Raw genomic sequence first — 27,433 nt, 5'->3', positions numbered from 1 at the left:
TGATTTGATGAAAATTGCTTTTGAAATGGCTGAGATATCCAAAACAGAGCAATCCTAATCAAAGGTGGAGCCCACCTTTTATGAGGATCGCTTTGTTTTAATTTGCTTTTGGATGTCTCAGCCACTCCAAAACCAATTCTCATCTAATGAATTTTGAATTCCTCTTAGAATGATATGCTCTGTAATATTTCCTAAGCGGCTTCTTGCTATCTCGCAGAAAGTTAAAAGCCTAATCCTCAGCTCCACCAATAGTATACCATCCCTTTAACATAATCTTAAAAACTTAAAACACACACACACACACACAGGAGAGGCTGTTTGTTTCATACAGTCACTCAATCATGACTTTTCATTTGTATGCCTCTCTCTGAAGTGAGGTTCCCATTTTACAATAAAAAGATAATACAGAGTAAACTTCTTTTATTTAGGTCAATTTGTGTTTTCATTTCATGAGTTGTGTGTCCCACATTAAAGTTCTGCTGTAGAGCTGCCACCAAATCCATCCATGGTGTAGTAATCGAGATTTGTCAGTTCCTCACCTGTGGCTCACCACAGTCACACTGTTCCCCTGCTTCCAGCAGACCGTTGCCACACAGCGGTCCCAACGGAATGGACGGGAGGTTGTTCAGGCAGTTGAAATATCCCATGGAGATGTGACTGGACAGAAGCTCCCTCGAGCAGGTTGAAAACTTGGTTGGAGGTGGTACCCTTGTTATAGTGAAAAAAAACACAAACCAAGGAATGCTAACACAATGATCAGCGCATCATTTCAACCACTTTTACCAATGACTAGTTTGACACTCTTATACTATGAGCGATTGATATAACTCCAGAACTGTTACTTTTTTGATGTAGTGCATAACTTGTTATCAAATAGTCTTTTACATGATCACATGATCCCATATGGATTATTGTTGAAAATTGTGAGTTATAACACATGTATGTATCAGAATTTCTCCAACATGTGCAGCAGAGTCCACGCCATCTGGGATTACACCAAGTTCCTCTATGAAGAACATTTGCAGTATATTTCACTATATACAAACAAAATTATAAGTAGTCTTACAACAGAATCTCGGTAAGGCCCGCTAAGTATTACGTCAAAACCCGTTGAGGACAGTTTGATTTTACTACAACACACATTCCCCATAGACACTTGCGCGAGTATACTCGGGACTCGTCCTCAGTGGGTAAAGCATGTAGGCCTATAGTGACGTTAGGACAGAGGAATGGTGTTTTGCTGAAGGATTACCTCTTCCCTACATCCATGACGCAGTGGTTGGTAGGATCATTGCATGCACACTCAGGCGTGTCATGCCTTAGTCCCAGTGTATGACCAATGCTGTGTGCTGCATCATAGGCAAGCAGGAGTTCGTCGTCTTCATTGTCCTTTGATAAAAACACAAAACACATACAAGGAAACAACAACAAAAAAACCATTTGGAATCAACCCTTTTATTTTCAGTGACAAGAATACAGATCATTGCGCATACAGTTTCCATTTGTGTGATGACGGAAAACTTTGGTACTTTTGGTATTTTTGCATTTATCAGTATGCCCTACATTCTGATCTAAACAATTTAATGATTGAATGCATACAAATACAATAACTCTCATGTGAAACTTTGACCTATTTAAAATTTCTAGATGTTTCACACATGTATGGATGCACCGATGTAGGACAAAGTCTCGAGCAAACATTGCAGTGTCAAAGAAGAGACAATCTAATTCACATCTCTGATTGAGTGAGCAAGAACCCATTAGATTTGCCTATCCAGAACAAGAATCGACAACTGACTTGCAAAAACATGAGTTGCAGTTTGCAGAAAGGACAAATCTTAATTTTATGCTTTACCTCTAAAACTGCACCTGAAAATGATGTGGAGCACATTTCTCCATGGTAGGCATAGGCTTTCATGTTCTTGTAAAAGAAGCTGGTGCCCCTGTAGAAAAAAAAAATGAAAGAAGAAGCCTTAATGATGAGTAAAGCACTGAGGAATAATTATCTCGTTATGGTCTAAGCTTACATTGACAGCTGACTTTTATAACATGTAGACTTGAAGAAATATCAATGTTCAGATATACAGCATACACCAGTGTCCACATCACATTGCCCCTTTTGCATGCTGAAATACCTAACTTACAATGATCATCAATACCTTTTTGAGAATTTTTGGTTTTATCATTGCTGGGCTAGAGGAGCAAAAATTAGTACCAGTTACTATCTTTAACTTTTGACAGATAACTATTGGGATTTTTTTTATGCCTCCGCCACGAAGTGGTGCCGGAGGCATTATGTTTTCGGGTTGTCCGTCCGTCCGTACGTACGTCCGTACGTACGTCTGTACGTCCGTACGTCCGTCCGCTTTCGTTTACGCGATAACTTGAGTAATATTGACTTGAATTCTACCAAACTTGGTCCAAGTATGAAGTATGATAGGGCAATTAGTTGATTAGATTTTGGGTGAAATCCGCCAAAGGTCAAAGGTCAAAGGTCAAGGTCAAATCATGAAATTGTATCCGTTTACGCGATAACTCAAGACTGGATTGGGCAAATTTCACCAAACTTTGTCGGAGGATGATGTATGATGGGACAATTACTTGATTAGTTTTTTAGTGAAATCGGACTGAGGTCAAAGGTCAAAGATCAAGGTCAAATCCTGAAATTTATCTGTTTACGTGATAACTCATAACTGGATGAAGCAGCGTTCACCAAACTTGGTCCAAAGATGATGTATGATGGGACAATTAGTTGAGTAGATTTTAGTGACATTGGCAAGAGGTCAAAGGTCAAAAGGTCAAGGTCAAATGCTAAAAATGTTGCTATTTCCCCAATATCTATGCAATGCCCCAAGGTATTTTCTTGAAACTTGGTGTAGATATGTACTACTGCATAAAGATTCTCCAGAGAGAGTTTCATGTCATAAGGTCAAAGGTTAAAAGGTCAAAGGTTAGGTGAAAATGTTGTAGTATCACTTTTCTCACAAATGGTTCAATGTATCTTCATGGAACTTGGTACATACGCATGTACTGAACGGCAGAGATTATCTAGTGAATTTAGGGGTCATAGGTCAATAGTCATGGGGTCAAAGGTCAAGGTCAACTCCTCAATATTTTACTATTTCCCTCATACACTAGTATATGAAATGCTTGCATTATTAGTTTTCAAACTTAATATATATTGCCTAATGGAGATTCTCCAGGAAATTTCCAGCCAGAATGTCAAAGGTCAAAGGTTAAGGGTCAAAGGCCAGGTTTCAATGCCCCCCCCCCCCCCCCAAGAAAAAAAAAAATCTATTTTGAACTGTAATTACACTCTTTCTTCATACCTTGGAAATTACTCAATGCATAAACTTATAAAAGGGTCCGTCAGAATTCAAGTAAAAATTCTCAAATCCCCAAATATGTGTACCCTTCACTCTTCGACAATTATAGCAAACCCAGTTCAAGGAAAGTGAACATTCGAGTCATTTCTGACAAACCTGTCATATCAATATTTTGCCAGTTATGTGAAACTGTCATGGATCACACATTGTGAAGACATTGTACTATATGCCTATTGGGAGAATCATGCATTATGGCGGAGGCATCAGTCGCCATAGCGACATTTCTAGTTTTCTATGCGTTTTATCCAAAGTATTGATGCAACTTCATTTCTGAAGGCTTCCATAATTTCAACCCGTTGAGGATGGACTGATTTAGCTACAATATACATTTCCCATAGACACTTGCCTGAGTATACTCAGGACTCGTCCTCAACGGTTTAAAGGGGACCTATCCTACTCATTTTTGTTTCACTGCTTAGAACAGATGTGCATCTGAATTTTTGAGTTTGAAATCAAGTTTATATTTGGCTTCCATCTGCAGACAGAAATACCAGCTATAACAAGTAGAAAGATAAACAAACTATCGTGGAAGAAAAGAATGCAATAATAATGGTTGGATTCTCAAGATCATTCATTCTTTTTAAAAGCAACAAAATTTGGCTTACATTTGATGAAATGCAAAAGAGATACATGTGAGTTGTTCCAGATTTTAGACCAAGTCTATGGAATCAATATGAACTCCTTGAATGAAGAGTGATAAGAGTATGGGGGAAAAACAGTTTTTTTAGAGTCTGTGTCAGAATCATTTTGGGGGCTGAAGTCCCTAACCACGGAAGATTCAACTGCACACTAACATACGTCAAATTGAATTATATCACTTACAAGGTTTGTGACAACACACTCGTGACATCATCAATTACATCACTGACATGTTGTGGAGATAAAGTGGACACTGTGTCCTTCTGTTAATGCATCTTGGATTAATTAGAGGGGTTATCAGGAAAGCTCAATTTCTAGTCAATTAACCATGCCTCAGGCCACACATCCCTTAAAAATCAGGCTAAATTTGCTTTGACGGTGACCAAAAAAGGCACTAAAACAATACCTTCCATTACAGAGGTACAGGGAAGTTTCCTGTTAAGAGCAACTGAAAACAAACAAGTCTTCAGTTCAGATTTATAATTCTGCTCGAAAAATGTGTGACATAAAGGAGGTATCTGGTTCACGCCCCCCCCCCCCTTGCTATATCAACAACCTTATGCAGCAAGGCTGACCTACCCTACAAATATTTGTTATTCTTCTTTCTTTTTTCTTTCATTTTTTTTTTTTGGGGGGGGGGGTATGACATTGGAAGGGATTTAATCAACAGAAGATATTTTTACCTACAAAGAGAATGATGTCTACATGACATGTTTTGGATATCAGTAATATACAGTAGAATGCTCCCACTGCATGGAAGCATTTTTTGTTATTAAGAATGGAAAATCCAACCACACAGAAGTCTTGTGTAAGGTAAAATTTCTTGTAAAAAAAAAACAAAAACAAAAACAAAACAAAAAGACTGTTCACAGTCAAAATTCACAAAGAAACATTTTAAGTGAACACTCAAAATCATATGCTACTGAAACATCCAAACTGATTAGGATATGTGCTCATTCTAGCTTGTGTCCCAAGGATATACATATGGTGAGTTTGATTCATCGATGCTAGAGTGCAATACCCTGTCACCATAAACGAAACTGCCGCTAAAGATAGTTGTGCAACAAGGTTCAATGATCTTGATCATGGACCAGTTTCTTGCAAGAATACTCTTGTGCTCTTTAAAAGAGTTCAGATTAATGCCGGATTGTAAGCTGGTACAAGTCACATGATCTGCCATGGATTTGTGCTCCACTAATCACCAATCAGGAAGCCCACCTGGAAAAGATTTGAGACTTACGCTAGAGGAGGACACCAAGTTAATACCATAACATGACAGACAGGAGAAGCTTTCACACTGACAAAGAACTCGTTTGTAAACCCATTTCTCTACACATTTCACACCTATCGATAAACTGTCTGTTTATGAATCTGAATGCAGACTTGAATTATAATTCCCCGATATGTATATCTAAAAACCTCTCATATTGATATGGCCAATCATGGTCGAGGGGAGTTTTTCAGATGAGTAAAGCCATGATTCTGTACGTGTGTTTGCAATCAGAATGGTTCAACCTCTAAGCTTGATTAAGGAGATGGGAGTCTAGCTTGACTTTGTAGACAATGCTGCCATGGTTCTGACGATCTCTATGGGAGCGCTGTGGTTACAGTAGATGATGCTCTGTTTTCATAAGCAAGAAAGTGTGGATTCAAATCCTACCTGGGTGCTGCACCCTAAGACAAGACACCTTATCCTTTGCATGTCCCTCCCGCACTATGCGCATAAATGAGTACCCTGTAATGCTGGGATGATAATGGGCTGGGCCCTCTGGAAAACCAGAGCTAGCACTGAAGAGGCAGGGTACTGTGCCTGGTAAATACTGTATAAGCTGTTATCTTCGCATACAGATATTTTCGCGACTGAGGAGGTCTCGGTTTCCGAGACGTTGTTTTCGCGAATTGAAATTGAGGCAATCGTACTTGTACTATTACCCTTAGGGCATGGCAAAATTTTTGCATGCTGTTAAATTCGCGGTCCAACAGTGATTCACGAAATTCGCGAAAATTAAACCCTCGCAAAAATAACAGCTTAAACGGTACCCCCGTTACCATCTACAAAGCTTGGCAGTGACACTCACGACAGAAGGACAGCAACATCATTAGACTGCCTTGGAAGCAGCTCATCCTCTCTCCAAGCAAGGAAGTTATCCAGGGTCGTGTAGCCATCAGAACTAACCTCAATTTCATTTCCTTCATTCCACACCTCACTCCCGACCAGAGTCACCCTGATGTTTATATCTGCATAGATCTGAAAAAAAAAAAACATGAAGTAAAATTAATGAAACTGCAAAGGCAGAGAAAATACAAGGTTAAAAAAGTTAATGTAGCTACATAAATAAAGTATTAATGTACTCCCGACCAAAGCCACCCTGATGTTTATATCTGCATAGATCTGAAAAAACAAAAACAAAAACAAAAACAAAAACATGGAGTAGAAATACGGAAACTGCAAAGGCAGAGACAATACAAGTAAGGATTGGAAAGTTAATGTAGCTACACAGATGAAGTATTAATGTATTTTGAGAGAAAAATGCATACTGCAGACTTAGAACAACTGAGAATAAATCTTGTTTTAACTAATTCATGATGAATTCAATAATTATTCATCATTTTATAGCTGCAATCGAGTATTCATAAATAGAAGAGACTAAAACCAAGAGACAATGAAATCAGAGGGTGAAGATGTGCTATGAAAATCTTAATCAGGTGTCTCCCTCTGTACAAATGCATTTGTGAGATCACAACTGTTCAAGTACAGTTGTACAACTGATTAAAATCTTTCATTGCAGGCTATAAGACACTATCATAAAGAAACGTTACTCAGGAATTGATTCCTGGGCAAGGTATCTGGTACTTTACGAGGACATGCAGCACAAACAGGTTTCTACAATGCAGAAGAAATACCCTTACTCTTATTCACAAAGTTTTCATAATAAGATGTTTGTTAGTATTTGATACTTTACCAAACCAACTAAATGTGCCAGAGTTGTTGATTTGTTTCTCAGCACTTCCAAATTCCTTCCACTGTCAATGAACTGAAGGAAGCAATGAAATACAAAACACAAGCAGTCATTAAACCAAGTCTCATGGTCAACTACAGAGTTACACTACGACTAAAATTCATTTGAATATATTGTCATAATTTACTTTATATTAAGGACACTATTCAAATTCACATGGCTATAGAACTGCATGCCATCAAACAGGATATGCACAGTGTACACACATCATGAGAGCCTTGGTCAATTACGGCACTGTCTCAAATTAAATTGCAGTTGCATTCTAAAGATGAGTAATCACTGATGAAACCAATGAGCATTCAACTTGGACTGAGAAAAATGAGCATTACATCAGATCAAAGATTGACAACATATTACAATTCCATCAAATCATTGCATACTTCTGTCTTTCTGATCGAATCACAGATGATATGAACTAATAGCATGTGATATGAACAAGGGTGAATTCCCTATTTGTACAATGATGTCATACCATACAAATAAATATCTTTATATTTAAAACAAGGAAAAGTAGAAATTACGCGGTGCGTAACATATGTCCCCGCCGGAAGTAGCATTTAGTGGCAAAATGTACAATATAGGTAAAAAATCAAGGTCAAAGGTCAAAGAAGTCAAAGGTCAAAATTCTGTGTAGAAGTTTTGAAGCCCTCACCTAGTGCCATCACATAAAGCAAACGGAATCGAAATCGGGTAAGAAATGGCGAAGGAGTAGCATTTTGTAGCAAAATGTACAACATAGGTCAAAAATCAAGGTCAAAGGTCAAAGAAGTCAAAGGTCAAAATTCTGTGTAGAAGTTTTGAAGCCCTCACCTAGTGCCATCACATAAAGCAAACGGAATCGAAATCGGGTTAGAAATGGCGAAGGAGTAGCATTTTGTAGCCAATGTACGATATAGGTAAAAAATCAAGGTCAAAGGTCAAAGAAGTCAAAGGTCAAAATTCTGTGTAGAAGTTTTGAAGCCCTCACCTAGTGCCATCACATAAAGCAAACGGAATCGAAATCGGGTTAGAAATGGCGGAGGAGTAGCATTTTGAAGCAAAATGTACAATATAGGTAAAAAATCAAGGTCAAAGATCAAAGAAGTCAAAGGTCAAAATTCTGTGTAGAAGTTTTGAAGCCCTCACCTAGTGCCATCACATAAAGCAAACGGAATCGAAATCGGGTAAGAAATGGCGAAGGAGTAGCATTTTGTAGCAAAATGTACAATATAGGTCAAAAATCAAGGTCAAAGGTCAAAGAAGTCAAAGGTCAAAATTCTGTGTAGAAGTTTTGAAGCCCTCACCTAGTGCCATCACATAAAGCAAACGGAATCGAAATCGGGTTAGAAATGGCGGAGGAGTAGCATTTTGAAGCAAAATGTACAATATAGGTAAAAAATCAAGGTCAAAGATCAAAGAAGTCAAAGGTCAAAATTCTGTGTAGAAGTTTTGAAGCCCTCACCTAGTGCCATCACATAAAGCAAACGGAATCGAAATCGGGTAAGAAATGGCGAAGGAGTAGCATTTTGTAGCAAAATGTACAATATAGGTCAAAAATCAAGGTCAAAGGTCAAAGAAGTCAAAGGTCAAAATTCTGTGTAGAAGTGTTGAAGCCCTCACCTAGTGCCATCACATAAAGCAAACGGAATCGAAATCGGGTTAGAAATGGCGAAGGAGTAGCATTTTGAAGCAAAATGTACAATATAGGTCAAAGGTCAAGGTCAAAGGTCACAACTGAAATTCTGTGTAGAAGTTTCAAAGCTCCCATGTAGTGCTATCATATAAAGCAAACAGAATCAAAATTGGCTCATAAATGACAGAGAAGTAGCAAATTGAACATTTTGATCACACACGGACGCACAGACGGACAGACGGACACACGGACACACACACGTACGGAGCTTGTTTCATAGTCCCCTGCTCGAACTCGTTCGGCGGGGACAAAAAACAACTCTCCATTCAACGACTGAACAATATTTAGCAGGAATGTGCAAGCCTGCTCCCCAATAGACTGGTGATTGATGTTTTGCCATAACACATTTCTATTTTCTTTGTTTTGTTTGGGTTTAACTTTTTGACAAGCAATATCAATCTCATCCATGAAATGATCAACCACAGTGTGTTTCATTGAGTTCTGTGTTACATCAGAAAGGGTGACTGTTCTGCATCACTAGGGAAGTGCATCCTAAGGCTATTGGAAGGCAGGGCTTCTGACAGATAATGGGTAATCGCTTTTATTAGCTGCCCACCTGTTGATGGTCATGAACAATGTAGAGCTCAAGGTGGCTGACACCTGGTGTCCGTCCCGAGGACTGGTTGACCGGTCTGCTCTGCCTCCGTTGGCGGTGTCTTGCAGATGTAGCTGGAGGATCCTGCCCTGAAACCAAATGTGTTGGCTGATCAGGTTGTCCTTTGCACTTGCATTTCTTATCGAATCAACTCCCTTTTCAATCAGTAACTCTCAAATGATAAAGTATGAGGATATAGGTGATCAGAGTCGCGACAGCATAATGAAAATACAGTGGTCTCTTTTTACTCCATTGAAAACTACTCCCTAGTTAACTCGGGCAGTGTCTTTGGGAAATTTGTGTCATTTAAACAAAATAAGTTGGTCTGCAACGGGTTACAGAGATTCAAGAGAGAATAGCTCCTGCAAGGAACAAGTGAAGGCTTCCTGGCCCTTCTCCTTTACTCATCAAATGGCCATGCCTTAATTTGCATTTCCGTTAATTCCATCAAAGTATTTGCAGTTCCACAAGGTAATGTTAATTAGACAACCCTGATGAACTGAAACAACGACAAAGTCCCACATAAACACCATTGTGTTGCCATAGGTATCAATTGGATTACATAATCCCTGTTCATTGCAAGATAGATGCAGAACATCTGTGCCCACTGATCAAGAAATTACACCAACTGATGCACCTAAATGGCGAGTTACAAAGGGATGAACATTTTTGTAACAATGCCTGGTTTTACAGCATTTTCCACTGCAGCCGCACTTTACAACCAACAATCTCAGTCATTAGAGTTAAACTTTTTGGCACATGCACACTCAAAACGTGCATCATCTTCAATCCCTGGACAACTTTCCATCCCACAAGGCCCCTATTGGCCCAAGCAATGAGCAATGCCATGCAGAAAATACCAAGCCAACAGATGTTAGTGGCATGTCAGGGGTAGGTTTAAAGGCATAACTTTCTGATCACAAAGCAGATATATCATAGCTGCCTTTGCCTTTTCTGGTACCGTACTGAATTTCCAGACCCATGTGTATTCAGATGCAAACACTGAAATATTCTTCCAATTTTCCTCACCATCATATCTCGACCCGTTGACCCACAGGAACATAACGGCCCTGGGCAACGTAAATGGAATGGGAATTTGATGTGTTCTTGTTTGGGATGGGTAAATATAAGCACATTTTCCAAAGCAACTTACACTCTTTGCTTTCATTCCCAACAAATCCTCTGCATCAAAAGAGAATAGATGTTTCCATATTGTTTGCAGTTTAATAACAAATAAAATTGAATTTACCTTCAGTTACTGTTATCATAAAACAGAATCTAAGAATATCATGTCTTCTCCCAAACACAGCAGTTATTTCTTATCAATTTGAGACATGATGCTAAAGAGATGTTTTGCAATGCCAGTTTTGATTTTGGAGTTAACCCACTGAGGACAACTCCCTAGTATACTCGGACAAGTGTCTATGGGAAATGCGTGTTGTAGAAAAATCAGCCTGTCCTCAACAGGTTAACACAACACTGCCCATTAGTGATGAGTACTGCTAACCTTGTTTGTTATCAATTTTTTTTTTTAATCAACTTGTCCATGGTCAATTAGCTGGTATGGAAAACTCTTATTAGGTTTGTCCCTGTCTCATGTTGAAATGCTTGCTAGTATCCAATTCAAGCTTTACAAATCACCAGAAAAAGGTCAACTTCGCTCAGAGGGGAAACAATCAAATCAGATGTTTGTGACTGCTTTACACAGGATGGAGGTAGATAATATTCTACTCTGAGATGGTTGAAAGTTGACAAAACATTTAGATTTGGTTAGATACTAACAAACAATAGCAGTACGTGAAGTTTTGCTGAGATCATTTGCAACAGCAATAACTACATATTACGGAGAACAGCTTATTGACTTCAATAGAACTTTATCAACTTGGAAAGTTTTGAATATTCAGAGGATTACACGTAACAAGGAAAGCATGAGGGGTGTAAGTTCACCCCTCTCCTGGCTGTACTCACTTGTCTCATGTCTCCTATGCACAACTGATCTTAATCTGGTGACTCTGTACAGATAGCCATCTTCCCCTGCTGGACTAATGACATACTTCTCCCTTCCTGTGTACACTGTGCCCCTAGATGGTGCGATGATCAAATCAAAGTCATTTACAAAGAATGTAAATTCTGAACTTGCAAAGAGCAATATTCATTATTTCAAGAGTATCTTAGCTTCTCTGCAAAATTCTCAAGTCCTAGTCTTTTTAGAAGTAGTTCTCATATTTTTATGTAAAGTGAAAAATAACATTTCGTAATGTTCTCAACAGAAACAGTTTTATCATGGTTTTACTCATGACACAATAATGAGCAATCATCTAGTCATTAATTACCATAGCAAAATTGAGTAGGATAACTGATAATTTTCAAATTCATGATTTAGAACTTAATCCATAACACACCTTTTTCATGATCTAGTTACACATGGTATGTAAAACTTTAAATCTTTGAATTGTGGTCTAAATAAAGCATACAAAATTGGTATTCAAATGCACTAACTTCATTAATGCAATGACTGTCCAGAAGCATGACAGACTAAATCAATATTTTACAAGAGAAATTATTCACCGTATTCTTTGTGAGCATGCATCAAGATAAACAGCTGATTTTCTCCTTCCCCGTACAGTACCATGGTAGAAGCAGTCATCCTTCATGAAAAAAAAAGGAAGAAGTTACATTACAGTTAATTTTACTGTTGACTCGACACACAGTTGTAACTTAAACATTAGATTAGAATCTAAACTATGGAGACAAGAGTCTTAGTTGTGTTGTTCGAAAATCAATCTGGTCTCCAACATATGATTTTTTTAAATACTTTTCTAACTTCAAAGCTATTGTTATAATTCTCATTTTGCTACATACATGAACATGTGTGCACAGAACATTTTATCACAAATTGATGAAAAATAACAATCTGTTGAGACAATCGAACAAAAGAAAAAAAAGCTTGGTAAAAACTTTCGAAAAATATGACAAATCTACATGTACCTGCAACTGACACACTGACATTTATTTAGGAACATCAGATTATTTTCCCTTGCAGAACATATCATTAACTAGAGAGGCACTCTGAGAGCACAGACTTCCACATAGCAGCTCATTTCCACCACTGATGTTGTTCTTCCATAGAGATCAGTGATTTCCACCCATACATGCATGCTGAAAATCACCAAATTTCCAAATATAGAAACCTTTTGCCACATCATCAACTTCCAACTGCGTGGCATGCCTTGTCCTAGCAGAAACTAGAGCACACACTTTAGTGTGTGTATGCAAACCTCAAAAAAAAATGCACAGCTCGAACTCTCAAGTTCATTGACCCCATCTGCCAAAATATAAAAAATCCTTCATAAAATCCATAAAAATTCCCAGGTCACTACCAAAATGTAATCATCTGTTCCTTGTGTCATTCTCAACCTTTCCTGTAAGTTTCATCCAAATCCATTGACAACTTTTAGAGCTATTTAGCACACAGACAAACACAAACCAACAAACAAACAAACAAACGGTCCTCCTCCCTTGGCGGAGGTAATCATCACAATATCATTTTCATCTCTTCAATGGAATGAGCCACACATAGAGGCGCCCCTGCACAAAAGAGGCGCATAAAGTTGTGCTACATTGGACAGGCGAAGATGTATGAAACATCATGTATTGAAAATACAAACAATTCTTTCATTTATTCTTTTGTAGTAGGTATTTAGCACTACCTTTGAAGGTCTATGTCGCATTGACGAAGTCACTTTTCGCAAACAGATACTTCAAGGACAAGTTCACCTTCATAAACATAAGGATTGAGAAAATGCAACAATATTAGTAGAACACATCAGTGAAAGTTTGAGGAAAATTGGACAATCGATGCAAAAGTTTTGAATTTTTCAAATTTTTGTGTTGGAACCGCTGGATGAGGAGACTACTACAGCTTGTGAGTCATATGCGTACAACAGTATAAAGAAAATATAAAAGAAAATTCAACATATTTTCACTTTTTTCGCATAATAAAAGAGCAATTGACTTGCCTCTTTCTAAAGGCAGGGGGAATAATATTACCCATAACATTTATTGGTAACGAGTCAGGGGAATGTGTACTTTTTTCAAAAGATGGAATTTTGTGAAATTCTCTTTATATTTTCCTTATATTGTTGTGCACATGTGACATCTAAGTTATTCATACACTGCAGTAGTCTTCTCATCCAGCGGGTACTGCACAAAAACTTCAAAAATTCATAACTTTTGAACGGATTGTCTGATTTTCCTCAAACTTTCAATGATGTGTTCTACTAATATTGCTACATTCTCTCAATCCTTATGTTTATGAAGGTGAACTTGTCCTTTCAGTAGTCTACGTGGTCGTGGGTGTTACGAAGTGCTTACTATGTGTCTTTACATCACAGACTTTATGGTGTTAGGTAATGATTTGTTTGTGAGTATTCGTACACCAAAGATTTCCAGAACCACCTATGACTTTGGCAGATTCCTAGTACACGTGTATTAAAGTCTTCCAAGTTTTAGCCTGACCAGACACTGTGAACAGGGTCTGACATGTGTTAGTGTTTCAACGTTGTAACCGACCGTCACTATTGACGGCAAAATCACATAAAATACCTTTTATTTTGTATGATTTTAAGAGTAATATAATTGCAACACTTACCTACAGCATATTTTCCTGATTGTTGAGTTGAATTCGGCGTTTTGTTGGTATCCAGACCTTATTGTTGATTTTTTCGGAGTATAGATCGTGCGGTGGCATCTTTTCCTTCGAGAGCTTCAAAAAATCAACAAACTACCACGCATGCGCATTCAGAAGTGGTTGCTTTTTACCTACGCCCGTGCGCCCGTGCGTTTCATGTGTTACGTAAAACTTGCAGTAGATCCGTGCGTGCTGCACCGGCAATGATTTGACCTTTTTGAGTCGGGGTCATCCGACTATCTCCGACTACCTACGTTGTAGTATACGAGAGTGAATGCTATTCATATAACACGCAGATGAGGAGTGAAGCAGTAAGGACGTTTACAGACCTGATTTCAGCCATAGATTTCGGTAAGTCTTAGACGTAATTAAACAAAAAATCGCACACCGGTTATTGAATGATGATCATAGATTACGATAGTTCCTTATATTTTAGTTTTCCACGATTAATAAAGATATTCATGAAGGAAACAGTGAACGATATAAGCGCGATAACAACGTCCGCGAAGGAAAAGGGGTGCAGCGCTGTCGCGATTCGCGACAGCGCTGCGTGTAGTTACCAAGTTTGGCATTTTGTCTACGCATTCAGATACAAAGTTGGAACCCACATCAATTACCGTAAATGGGACTGAATGATAAGATCATGCGACTGCGAGGACGTAGGACTGACCTCCTTCATCCACTGTTGCGTTTATACTTCAACATGCTCACTTTCCCTTTTGTATTTGTATGCACGAGTGTTGTCAAAATTTTGCAAAAATTGAAACGATATACACAGACGTTAATGAAACGGGAGCAAATATTTACCTTAATCACCGTACGACCTCTTTAACTGGTACCAGTGGTAGCGGCTTTATGATCACACTTTTCGCCAATAACACCAATCAGCTGTACGGATACGCATGCGCAATTCAGGAAAACTTTTCGCCAATCACCGATGATAGGAAGTTCCTGCTGGATTCGTTTTCTTTACATATTTAGTACATGTACATGTCGTGGATACTACAATTGTCTACTAGTATTTGGTCGGTTCGTGGGGGTGGGGGGGGGGGGGGGGGGTACGCGTACTTAGTATATGTTTAGTTTCAAAGGAAATTGACAAGAGTATAAATGATAGCCGATGTCATATTCGTGATGATTACTTACAAGGTATGGTGTCTTTCGCCTGAATGGCTGGTCGACTGCTTTATAGAATGTTTCCACCGTAGATGATAATACCGAGTTTTTACTGCCAGAAAAACAATAACACAAATAAACAAAGTACCAAATGTACTTTTGCACATCTGTTGAATCACAATGATATCACAGAACGATTCAATTCAATGTTTTGTATGCCGATGTTATTCGATTATAATCATCACGACAGAATGTAATGAATAAAAGTATTGCTTCATAATCCAAGCGAACGTACGGCGTGTGCATGACAGTGTGCTGAGCATGCCCAATAAATTCCTATGTTAGTCTCGAGTTAGTCTTACCTTGTTTTTGTAACGTCTAATATCAGGTCTTGGTTAAATGCAGCTATGTACACCGTCGTGTGATTTATGGATCGCAAGACCTGAAAGGTGGACAGAAAACGAGGCAAGTGTGTTTCATATTAGTTTCAGACTATTTGCATGTTTTCGTTTTATGTATCATTTCTTCTCTTTTTTGGGGGGGTGGGGGGTTCTGAGGTAATAATTTATAAAAAAGGACAATTTCCATGCTAAGGGAGCTTTTCCTGATCCCGTGATACCCTGAGCCCTAAGTTCTGATCTCTGTTATGCATTCGTGGAATGATATCATGCAACACAGTATAGTGGGTAAGTTTTTATAAAAATGATTATTTACGGAGAAACATCGCATTTCTTTCAGACCTTGTCCAATGAAAGCAAACGTGTTGAGGTGATAAAACTATCAATTATCATAAGAACCTATACAATTAAAACTAAGATATAAATTTATAGAAACAATAACGGTTGGTAAAATGCAAAGTAACTGCACACTTACCTCTGCAGTTGCAAAAGCTCCCTCCAACATAAGCGGCACCTCAGCAGTGTTCGTGGGCCTCTCCTCCAAACGATAGGCACTAGCAAGGACTGACCAAAAAGTTAAAAATGACAGTATTATAAATCGCAATGAACACAAAGTAAAGTAGTGATTACTTCTGTAATCCAAGAAAACGACAGACAAGAAATTGCTGATCTTGAGCTTCCCATCGCTGTTGATGCTGTGGAAAGAATGATCACATACTGAATAAATAAATGCTAAAACCTTTACTGAACGTATAGTGAAACTCTGTTTGTAAGTAAATGTGTTACTCTCTTACCCATGAGCAAAAAAAAAACAATCTTGAATCTGACTTTGATAGATACAGCAAAATCAAATAAATGGGGTAGTAATGATGGTGTCATGAAAATCGGACAATTTCGAAATCGATTTCGGAAAAAGAAAGCATGCAATTTCATCCAATTATTCTGCAGGTGTGATATAGAGAATTATAATCTATTTAGGGCAGGCGTATCCCGCTGCCTAGTTATTGACTCAACAATTTTTTTTTTTTTTTTTTTTTTGGGGGGGGGGGGTAAAATAATGGAAAAGTTGAAAGCTGATGGCATCATTGTTTCATCTAATTTACATCTTCTCATCAATTTACATTGTTGCCAATGTCATAGTTTTGTGGAAACGTTATATTCTAACATTTATGGCACTTTCTCCATTTCTCTCTTTCTTTCTTTCTCTCTCTCTCTCTCTCTCTCTCTCTCTCTCTCTGGAGTAATTCATTTTCAATAGAACTTTTTCTGGTAGTTATATTTACTTTATAAGTCTTTTGTCAAAGTGTATACATGCAGCTCCGTGGTTAACAAGAGCATGGAACGGAGGTTCCTTTTAAACGAAATCACACGTGATTTTTGGATCTATACCATACTTACAAAGTGTAAGTGCAGTGGCGGATCCAGAGGGGGGCGCAACCGGCGCACGCCCCCCCCTTATTTTTCGCTAAAAACAAAAGGAAAAAAAAAAGAAATGAAACCCGGAAGTGGCACCAGATATTTCTGGATCCGCCCCTGAAGTGTATACAAAAGTGTGTCACGAACGAGCTGCGTCCATAGCATGCAAGATGTGAATGATTCCTCAGTTTGAAATGGATCATGACAAAGATCAAACTTGGGGGAACTTTCTCCTACGTCATTTCCTTTCAAACCCTAGACTGACAGCATCCCAAAACTCTGGAGCTCATCATGATCGCGAAACATGGTCGTAATTTGTTTCATGAAGTGAACCAGACAAGGGGATCACCACATGACTTTACCAGGAGTCTCTCGGTTGACAGGTTTAATATTAAATCGGTGTTGACGGATTGGCGAGAGGAGCGTGCAGAGAAGAGACCGAAGACTGTGAGAAAGACCACTTCAAAGTGTATATCAGTCGACATCAATTGTTTGCGAGTTGCTGTGTGCCATTACAAGTATACCTTTTGATAAAAATATAGTTAGATGAAACAGACATGAATTGGTCTAAAGGGTACACTATTTAAACTTTATCTGTTCCATAGAAACTCAGATGAGGGATTTTTACTTCAAACTTTTTCACAACTCTATTTGCACCAAACAATTTTTGTTCAAAATTAAACGTTCGGATTCAGATAAATGTCATTTCTGTGAGGAAGAACCAGAAACGCTCATTCATTTGTTTTATGATTGTATAAAGATCCGTCCTCTTTTGAGAAAACTGTCTGACTTAATCAATAAACAGGTGACCCCTTCTATAGACAGTTTTCAAAATCTAATTTTGATTTTGGAATTGATATTAACTCTCACAAAGATGTGTGTATAAATCTTTATTTTTATGTTCGGATTTTTTTTATCTATAGATCAAAGTTTCAAGATTCCTCACTCGATTTTAAAGCTTCTTTTAATTTGGTTAAACTGAAACGTAATGTAGAGTACAAAATTGCTGAAGGGAAGGGTAAACTTCACACTCACTCTAAGAAATGGCAGATTGATTTCTGATTAACTTAAACATACATGTGGTAATATATTCTTTTTTCATCTTGATAGAGTTTGTTTACATATGTATCTGAAAGCAATCACAGTAAAAGATTTATTCTATGTACTCACTTTGTGTTTTGATATGCATTATTAGAAAAAAATGTTCAATAAAGACATAAAAAAGATGGTTTGCGGTAATAATGATTTATTATATCAGAGTGAAACATGAACCTTATGATTATGTTAAAGTACAGTTTGTTTTTATTTCCTATGGTAAGGTTCGCTATCATGGTTGACTGACATCTTGCACGTGTTTGTTTGAATTACTAGTAAGATGTCAAATTATTTTGTGGCATTTCAACCATAATTATCGCTTTAGATATAGGTTGTTGATGCAATTCTTAAGATAGAATAGGCAAGTAAAAGGCTATCATTTCATGGCTTTATATAAAACAGTAATATTAACCAATGTGTAGACGACCGTAGGGTAGTCAAATCGACCAGTGTTTCTGATCATATTCTGCTTCTTGGATCATCGGAGAAACTGTTGATAATAATGCTGGTATAATAGGTCGGTCATCGCAAACGGCATAAATCTAAGATTTATTCTTGAATTTTTAGGGATAATCGTTTACACGAAAGCCACAGGAAATCTTATCTGAATACATGCATGTAGGGATTTCAATAGATTATTGACGGAACGTTGAGGAGAGAAGTTTCTTCTATTTTTTCTCTGTGTGATACGTGGTATGAGCAAGGGGTATTTAGCAGACCTAAACAAGTCTATTGAGGTTATCAAGATATGTATATTTATGACATTGGTCAAAACGAGTGGATTGATACATACGCACACATAAGGAACCAAACGTGAGCAGTGGTGAGGGACAATCATCTTGACGAAACCTATACACACTGGCGAACGTTGTGGCGCTCATATCATGATATTATGTCGTTTTACTTGGGGATCTATGGACATTACGAACTTCATAAAAAAGACCCCATTACTATAAGTTTAGATAGGTGCCGATCTCTCTCATTTCTGCTCATATGATTAAAACCGCTCTCATGTATCAACGGGATACGCATTTACTTTTCAAAATAAGAAGACAGAAGACAGGCAATAATACAAACATCGCGGTGATCTTGGTAAAGTAATGCTATCAACCTATAACTGCCTTTTACTCCTTAGATGATGAAATTTATCGGTCAAAATCGCGACCTGAATCTGACCATCAGGGAGGTGAGACGTCTCACCTCCCTGCTGAGCGTACATGCCGAGTGGTAGTGGGAAGGGTGTGGATGGGTGGTGGGTGGGGAAGGACAATATCGAGAGACATATCAAAATAATGCCACTGGTGACTGGTGCCTTCGCATCGATGTCTCTCTCTCTCTCTCTGAAAGTTACGGTTCGACTGAACACGTGACCCGGAAAATATCTTTAGCCCTCTATTCTATTCTTCCTTCTACCTTCTCACTCTCTCCTTTTTCTTCAATTCACGTTCAAAAAAATATCCTGAAATTAATCCTTGCGAGTTGTGTTGATGGAACATCCAGCAGTCGCCAAACCTCTCCCAATGTCTCCCCAGTGGAGTTGGCACATAGTTCCGTCGCCGAAGAACTATGGATATTGTATGGACAATGGACGAGGAATATTATACTAAAACATTATACTTATGACTCCAACCATGTTTGCTTTGCAGAAATAGCACGACGTTTCTGTAGACTATATTTTGTTTACTCTCTTTGGAAGTGGTCCTCCAGGGGAAATCATGATCATTGAGAAAAAATTTAAGGCAAAATATGGACTTTGTTCTTTTTTTTTTAATTCCTCTTCGGTGTATTATTTTGTGTAGTCAAAGTCAGAACTTCGCACACAAAACATGACCTCTATATCAACAGAGATAAGCAAATATATGACCGCATCATATTATCTAAATAATTTACTCTTCCTGTCTGACATGATCTACATCATGCATGAAGGACTTTCAAGGATCCACAGTCCAACATATTGTACGATTCATCGATTTATCATAAGTCACTTCAAATTAAAATTCATATTTCTGTCATATATCATATAAAAACTCATGCTTTATCACAAATCATATCATAATCCATATTCGTATCATATTAATCATACCATAATCCATATATATTTATATATAATATTTTCATGTATTCTATGAAGAACGATAGAAACAAAAATAAAATTTTTATGACGCTATACCTACTCCTATACTACTATAAACATAACAAAATTATGACCCATTCATCCATGTTATCTTCAAAAACTATCCTCTGGAGTTTTTAGCCCACGATGATCAATCAAGTTTGGGAGCAATACATCACTCGCAAAATAAATGCCTGACTATGGTCTGTGATATAGAAAGCTATATATAACGGGGTCGGGGAACCAGCCCTGTCAATCAAAACTCCATGTAGTACGCTGGTCATTATCTCTTTTGCCCCCTCTGCTGAGCATCCGATTATTCACCTGTCGCGTCACCTAGCAACAAAACTGTGTTTAATAGCCAACGGGGTGAGAGGCAGGCGACCAAGAAGGTACTATAGCTCCTTTGGTATGACCAGAGTGATTTCCTACATGAAATTCGGACAGAATTCGCACAGAATTCGGACATGAGGAAATCTCTGACTCATCCTGGGGTCGTATACGTGTTCTATATTTGCAGTACAAATTTGATGAATAATCAGTATAATTTTGTCATATTGTGCACATTATTGAAAAACAGTAATAGTGTACATGATGTATCTATAGATTAATGTAAAATCTCAATATGCAAATTACACAGCGTTACTTGTCGCCCGACGAGTGATCCACAGTGCAGCGTGTATGAAATAGCACAATGAGATATTTTATGACAAATGTTACGATACATCTGTCACCGACGATGCAGCCCTCTCAGTTTGTTAGTCCCTAAAAGTCCTGCATCATCTAAATCATGACAGCAGATCATGGCACAAATCCGGTCATACACGTGTTTTAAAAACAGAGTACAGGCCTTTTCGAAGAGCACGATTTAGCAAAACAGAATGAACACAATGAAAGTACAATGAACCCCGATGTCCGGAAAACAGGAAAAGTCCTGTCACGATGAAACACAAACAGGACGTTCGGGCAGTTGAGTAGAGCAACAGAGGGCATCGTACATGCTGAGAGAAAGGGTACAAACGTGGACCTGATCTGATGTAGGTCAATCGGAGCGTTTAGCCCTATACTTCTGTGAGTCGCATCTTTAGTCTCTGAATATACGCAAGATGGGTGTGATCAAAATTGTCCTCCCGCTGAGCGTTCCGTCGGCAAAGTCTTAATTTTGACGAATTTGTGAGGATCCAATATTTTTCACTGTTTGTTCAGGACACTTATCAAAATTGACAGGATCTTCACACCCACCCACCACTACTGCTTTATGTCCACGGGCAACATCGCGGGGGCCAAATAGAGAGTGAAATCAAGCCGAGCAAGCCCTCTTGGGGGTCTAAACATTACCTGTCTTCTTACCAGGACTTCATCCTATAGTTCTCGTAAAGAGAATTATGGTACGTTTTGGTGCCTCTCCGTAAACCTTTAACATTCATGTTCTTCACCCGGATACAAAATAATGTTTCGCCGTTGTTCTTTACGTGTTTTACGATAAAGCACATTTGTATTTTTCATTCACACACTATTCTCATTTAGTATGTCGATCTTGATATTTAAAAATGATTTACAGACACACACACATACGAGAAACAGGAAAAAAATGAGAGGGGAAAAAAGAAAGAAAACAACAGACTAGGTATATGAAATTATGTTACCCTATATCAAATGAAAAACGCTTTTTGTGAATTGCATGATACTTTATAGTCATGTGCGATAAGTAGGGCCCTATACTGCAACATGGTGAAAAATCTTTAAATTTTTGGTGAATGACTTTTCTTTGTTGAGGCCTAGTTTTGTTCTAAATCATTCCATTGATTTGATAGCAACCGACATTCCGGTATGAAAGGAAGGTGCAAATTGTGCACTTTTTAATTCAAGGCTATTGAGTCCCTCATGCGCACGCCATAGATGGGACCAGATAAAAGTTACATAGTCTAGAAAAAAAAACGAGTAAAAGTTGATAAACACAACAATGAAAATTTGATCAAAATCGGATAAGAACTAAGAAAGTTATGAAATTTTGAAGTTTCGCTAATTTTCACGAATCAGTTTTTGGACAGTCAATAATAGATGAATGTACAAATATGACTTGATGATGTCATCGCCTCACAACTTGCCGTCTGGTTTGTACAAAAAAAAATGTAGGAATTTCTAGTTGTTAGTGGGGGTTGTTTAAACGCAATACACAAATCTCAAATCTTGATATATCTGACTGATATTATTTTGAAGTTATTCATTCGTAAATAATTATGTTTACATTTTTACAGCAAAAGAATGGAAATTTCGTCATTTTTGTACATGATCAATGGAAATATTTTGAGGTGATGACGCCATCAGCTCACTCATATCTATTCATATCAACTGTTTAAGTTGTGCAAAATTAGCAGAACTCTGAAATACCATAACTCTCTCTCTCTCTCACACACTTTTAGCTAACCCGATATAGAATTTATGGGATGACATCAAGACAGCCCTCGCCAAGGACCGACCAACCATCAGGGAGGGTTTGATCAGGGAGGTGGTCTCACCTCCCTGGTTTAATCCGCTCTATCGTGAGGGCCTGATGGGGCAGCGTCACCCAAAAAAAGAGTCATGATCTTCAGGCGACTCTTCCAAGGAGGATGCGCGCCATTATCAGAAGGCATGGGGACCCAGCAGAACACTAGAATTTCCTGGACATAACATGACAACGACTCTTGACATTTTGATAAAATGCGCCTGACAATAAGATCATAATGTACTATAAATTCACTAAAACAGGCATTGCTTTTATGTCATAAATTGCCACCTGTGTCATTTTTACATAGATGCATGTTGCAGTACTTTTGTCACTGGAGTGTGCATGATATATAATGTCAGCTTTAATACAAAAGGGGTTGATAACTATACCAATGCGTCCACTGGTATCATTCTTAATCATTGATATATACTAAGTTAAGATATCATTCCGGCCGCGTTTATGAGTTTAAGCTCCCTGCTGCCTGGTTTGCGCACTCATAGTTCGTCAACAAGCTCTACAGTAAATTGTACACGGTCCACTTCACTAAAAACAAGGTAGACAAATTCAAGAGCATGTACTCCCACTTTGAACATCCCATCTGAATGATGAATTGACGAGAGAAGCACCGTAATGACACTCCCCACGGACAGGAAAATAGTTGGAAGATTGGTAGCTGCAAAAAGCATGTAGAATCGAACACTCGTATATGTCAGCTCCTTTTGTCGAACAACCGAGAAGGTGGGAGATCGAGACCCTCTTTGTATCCAGGGCAACCTCGGCCTTCTGATACTTTGGGGTTTTCAGAATTTTCTCTCAATGAGTAGTATTATCAATTCTTCGAAGAAAATATGATAAGAAACAGATACTTCCATAATAAGGAAATACACAAACATTAGATATTGGTGAGAATGACATTACTTAAAGCAACTTAGAACCTATATCTTGTCATTAAAGTCTTTATAAACTGTGTTGCTTAAGATTTTCTCGCCTTTATTGGGAGACAAAAAGAAGCTGATATGTAGTTAGTCTATGTACTATGTGAAGACATGGTATCTCTGGTAGATACTTGAAAAACACGTGATTTGAAGAGACGCATATCTTTCGAAATGAATACAGTGCGTTCAAATAATGTATTAACACTATTTTTGGCAACATTTTGCATGATCCTTGTGCACTTTCTACACTGAAAACTTTCACAATATTGTGAGTCAGTGCCAAAAAAAGAGCACCAAACTATAGTGAAGAAGGCGTATTTATGCCAACAAAGGGTTAACGCCCTTTGGCTACAGTTAGTGACTCGTCCTAAAATCCTGGTTGGTAAAAGACTTGTCCTTGGTAAGACAGTGGCACTTGGAACTCTTCGTCTTTGCGTCAGAACAATTTTACTTAATCCATTTTCCGTGGTTCCACGGCTACTGTCAACGTTTATGAGGGCTGCGCATCATCATCATTGTAAACCAGCATGACTCGACTAATAAAGCCCGTCCCTATTCCAAGCGAAAGATCAATGGCTCATGCCGAAAAGCTCAAAACAAGCACAATAAGAATACATCATCATCTAATAACCGCAAAATGGTCATTAAGTTGTTAATCTAACCATTAACTACTCGTTATGATTGAAGCACCACTATTTACGATAGTACTTCTTTGGAATTAGACCAGCAACAGTGAAAAGGGAAATCCAAAAACAGCTGCTCGTTTATTTAGATCTGACTGTGAAAACGTTAAACATTGGAATAAAAATAAAACAACCAAAAAAAAAAACCCTCTGCGAAAGCGTGTGTGTATATTACAGAGCCGAATTCAGACAAAACAGACAAAAACGCAGGTTGTAGAGCTTGGAAATTCTAGAGGTCCTTGCAAATATTTTTATGGTATAATAAAAGGGTCTTTTATTGTCGTTGAAGTGCGAACAACAAGAAAGATGACTCTACCCTGAGCAATCAAATGTCAACCTCAGAGATAAATCATTCTTTCTACTTCGGAGGTTCTCGACTCTTCTCTCTCTATTGTGCACGATTTTACCAATAGACCTTTGTTAACCTCTTGCTGTATTCATCAGTTCATTAGCCGACTCTAAAGGTAAATGTTCTGTCTATGCGCTTTCGAGAGACTGCTGAGAAAAAGAAATTACTGCATACTACCGGTGTCTGTATATGTCTTCATTTTGTGATTCCATTTGACATCCACCGTTCACAAGGGAATGATAAGATGCAGTTGTAAATTTCCCGTGTGGACAGCGTGAACAAATAACACCAAAAACACCCAACCGATATGAATAAGATAGAGACTCGAAATATAACTAACACGGCCAATTTATGCCTGTGGAAGCGCAACACATTCTCAATAATGAATTTCTAAAGGACTGAATGGAACTCACAAATCCCTTCGAGTGTGCCTTAGTCGTAACCATGTCAACTACACAGCATCAAATGCCGGTTCAGCTTTTAGCAGAGGCTTAGAGGGTTTCAGGCATGCCTGGGCCCTCGTTTGCTAAGTAAGTGGTTCTTGAAATGAGTTTTACATGACCAATTTAATATAGGTTCATCTTCATATTGAAAGTAATATTTTCAGTAAGTTTTGAATTTGATTTTCTCTAGATTTGAATACATGTATGAAATCGAGTGTTTTATCCTATACGGCAACTCGAAGACATATTACTCAGAACCAGGGAGGCCAATCATCAAAACTCTCTGTACTCATGCTGAGAGACATTTTCACATGTTATTTTATTATGGTGACAACTGCCATTTGTAGTTTTTTCATGTCTACCTGAACGCTACATTTTTTAAATGCAATATCTGCATTAGATATTCGACAAAACACGCAAAAATTATCTTAATTGAGGTAGAGCACGGGTAATACAGCCATCCCATAGATACATCCTCGGTGAAATACAATATGATTAGAAATCAACGAGATGCTTCTTGGCGTTGTGTGAACTGCAGAATTCGACCAAACGATGGTCAACAATCATTGATGCATCGGTTGTTGACCATACAACATCTTTCAAAGATTGAATGTCTACAAAATATGGTAGGTCTCTCACCTGCTGTAAGAAAACACGCAGCACAGATCAATCTGGATCGATATAAATCCATGATCCTCCGCTGCGCAGTATGAGTCCCCTTTCAACTGGTCACCCTCAGTCCACCTGTCGGAACCTATGATAGATACAAGAGGACAGAGAGGCGCTTGGTCATTATTTTCGGTCAAGCACAATTTCCCCGAAACTGGAGCAGACGAACCCGTATTTCCATAGAAAACAATTTCAGAAGTTCACTTGAAGCTTTATGGATGAGCGAGTGAAGAAATAAGTGATTTCTGGCGGCACTGACGAAGAAATTGTTCTCTCTGTATTCATCCGCGCTGAGCACAGTCAGTCCTGGGATACCCAGCCCATACGATCGCAGCCAGTTTACAGCGCGCCTTTCATGTTTTGCGGCGATCGTGTGAACACGAACTGAACTAGGGAGGTTTATCTGCAACCACATCCGTCGCTAAATAATCCTCTTATTCCTCTATCGCTATAACCCTTAAAAATAACATTGAGCCATGGTTCTGGGCAGAGTGATTGAAATGATTGTACAGATGAAATCTGATTCCTAGCATCCGAACGTTTCACCGGTGGACAATTGTGCACTGAATGGATGTTGTGGAGTCGAAATAGTGACGTCGTTAGAAGGGAAGGGCCCCTTCCTGTGGGCTGTTGGGCATCTGCTAACGGAGACGAAAAGATTCCAAAATTATTTGGCCTCAACCATGGTTTTGAACTCAGTGTCGCTCATTTGCCTCCATTTTTCACATATAGAGAACTGGTATCAGGTTACATTACAAACATTATTACTAACATTCCAGTTCGTAATGTATATAGGATATATCAAAAAGGAATAAAGGTGATATCCGTACAGGTATGGCTGTACGAGATGAACTATAAAACGAAGATATTGACTTTATACGAGGTGGCGATATGATCTTTTATTGAATAATGATCCAATTCAACCATAACAGAAGTCATAGCGCCGATGAACTTCCAGTATCTGCAACTTTTGATGGTTGAAGTATACTTCAGCATCCGCTGTGATGATCAATGTTCTAATGATTCCTTCCTAATCAGTAGATAGTAAAGACCTTGGAGAGGTACACGCAACCTGATAATTCAATTACCACATGGACATACAATTACGGTTAATACAGCAGTATATCAATCCATTGTGAATATTCATGATGTGCAATATTGTGTCAACCCATACTGTGTGAAAGAAGAAGCCACTGTACGTTACCGTTTAGTTTAGCCAACACGGGTAACGTTGGTCTTTCATTCCGCACCTCTGTTATTATCATAGAGTGTGTGAAATGAAGGAGAGAAAGAGAGAGAGAGGGGGGGGGGGGGATTTGAGGTGTGGTCGTGGTGGCCGGGGAGATGCTTCCCGAAAACCTCACTCTTACAGCAACGCACACTCAGAACGAGAGATTCTGAAATACTTGCTCGTTTCTTTAATTTGGTGACATTCATTGTCCATCGTGATAGTACAAAGAGCAAGATGTTGCGTTTGTGCTCTAAAAATGTATTGAAAGAAGACCATTCATTCACTTCTGACGGGAAACATGGACTCTAGCTGTCACTTGCGTCGAATGTAGTGGCCATTGGTGGCAGACGACGCTTCTTTTACTTTCCATCACAAAATAGAGGTGCACATCTTCTACATACCAATAACATGATTGACGTTTCAACTCGACACCGTATAATATGCGCCCCTGGCTTTGTATGAACTTTCCATTCAAGGTCATAGTACTACAGC

General features: G+C 38.4%; 1 protein-coding gene across 1 annotated transcript in view; it reads right to left on the bottom strand.

Annotated features, from left to right (window-relative positions):
• Positions 1–27,433, bottom strand: part of LOC139724025 (uncharacterized) — a 93,426-nt gene that overhangs the window by 33,913 nt on the left and 32,080 nt on the right. Inside the window, exons 2-13 of the mRNA XM_071635224.1 lie at positions 25,681–25,795; positions 15,992–16,080; positions 15,481–15,560; positions 15,149–15,230; positions 11,881–11,960; positions 11,281–11,393; positions 9,274–9,401; positions 6,989–7,060; positions 6,104–6,273; positions 1,856–1,943; positions 1,253–1,389; positions 540–708 (exon numbers count right to left, since the gene is read on the bottom strand). Coding sequence (XP_071491325.1) covers positions 540–708; positions 1,253–1,389; positions 1,856–1,943; positions 6,104–6,273; positions 6,989–7,060; positions 9,274–9,401; positions 11,281–11,393; positions 11,881–11,960; positions 15,149–15,230; positions 15,481–15,560; positions 15,992–16,080; positions 25,681–25,732 — 1,260 coding nt within the window. The 5' untranslated portion in view covers positions 25,733–25,795. The remainder of the gene's footprint in view (positions 1–539; positions 709–1,252; positions 1,390–1,855; positions 1,944–6,103; positions 6,274–6,988; positions 7,061–9,273; positions 9,402–11,280; positions 11,394–11,880; positions 11,961–15,148; positions 15,231–15,480; positions 15,561–15,991; positions 16,081–25,680; positions 25,796–27,433) is intronic.

This window comes from Diadema antillarum, unplaced genomic scaffold (genome assembly GCF_040938485.1).
Source record: "Diadema antillarum isolate AM-2024a unplaced genomic scaffold, OU_Dant_1.0 scf00000205, whole genome shotgun sequence".
Classification (NCBI taxonomy): domain Eukaryota; kingdom Metazoa; phylum Echinodermata; class Echinoidea; order Diadematoida; family Diadematidae; genus Diadema; species Diadema antillarum.
Note: the sequence above shows the minus strand (reverse complement) of the source record. Positions and strands in the feature narration are given on the sequence as shown.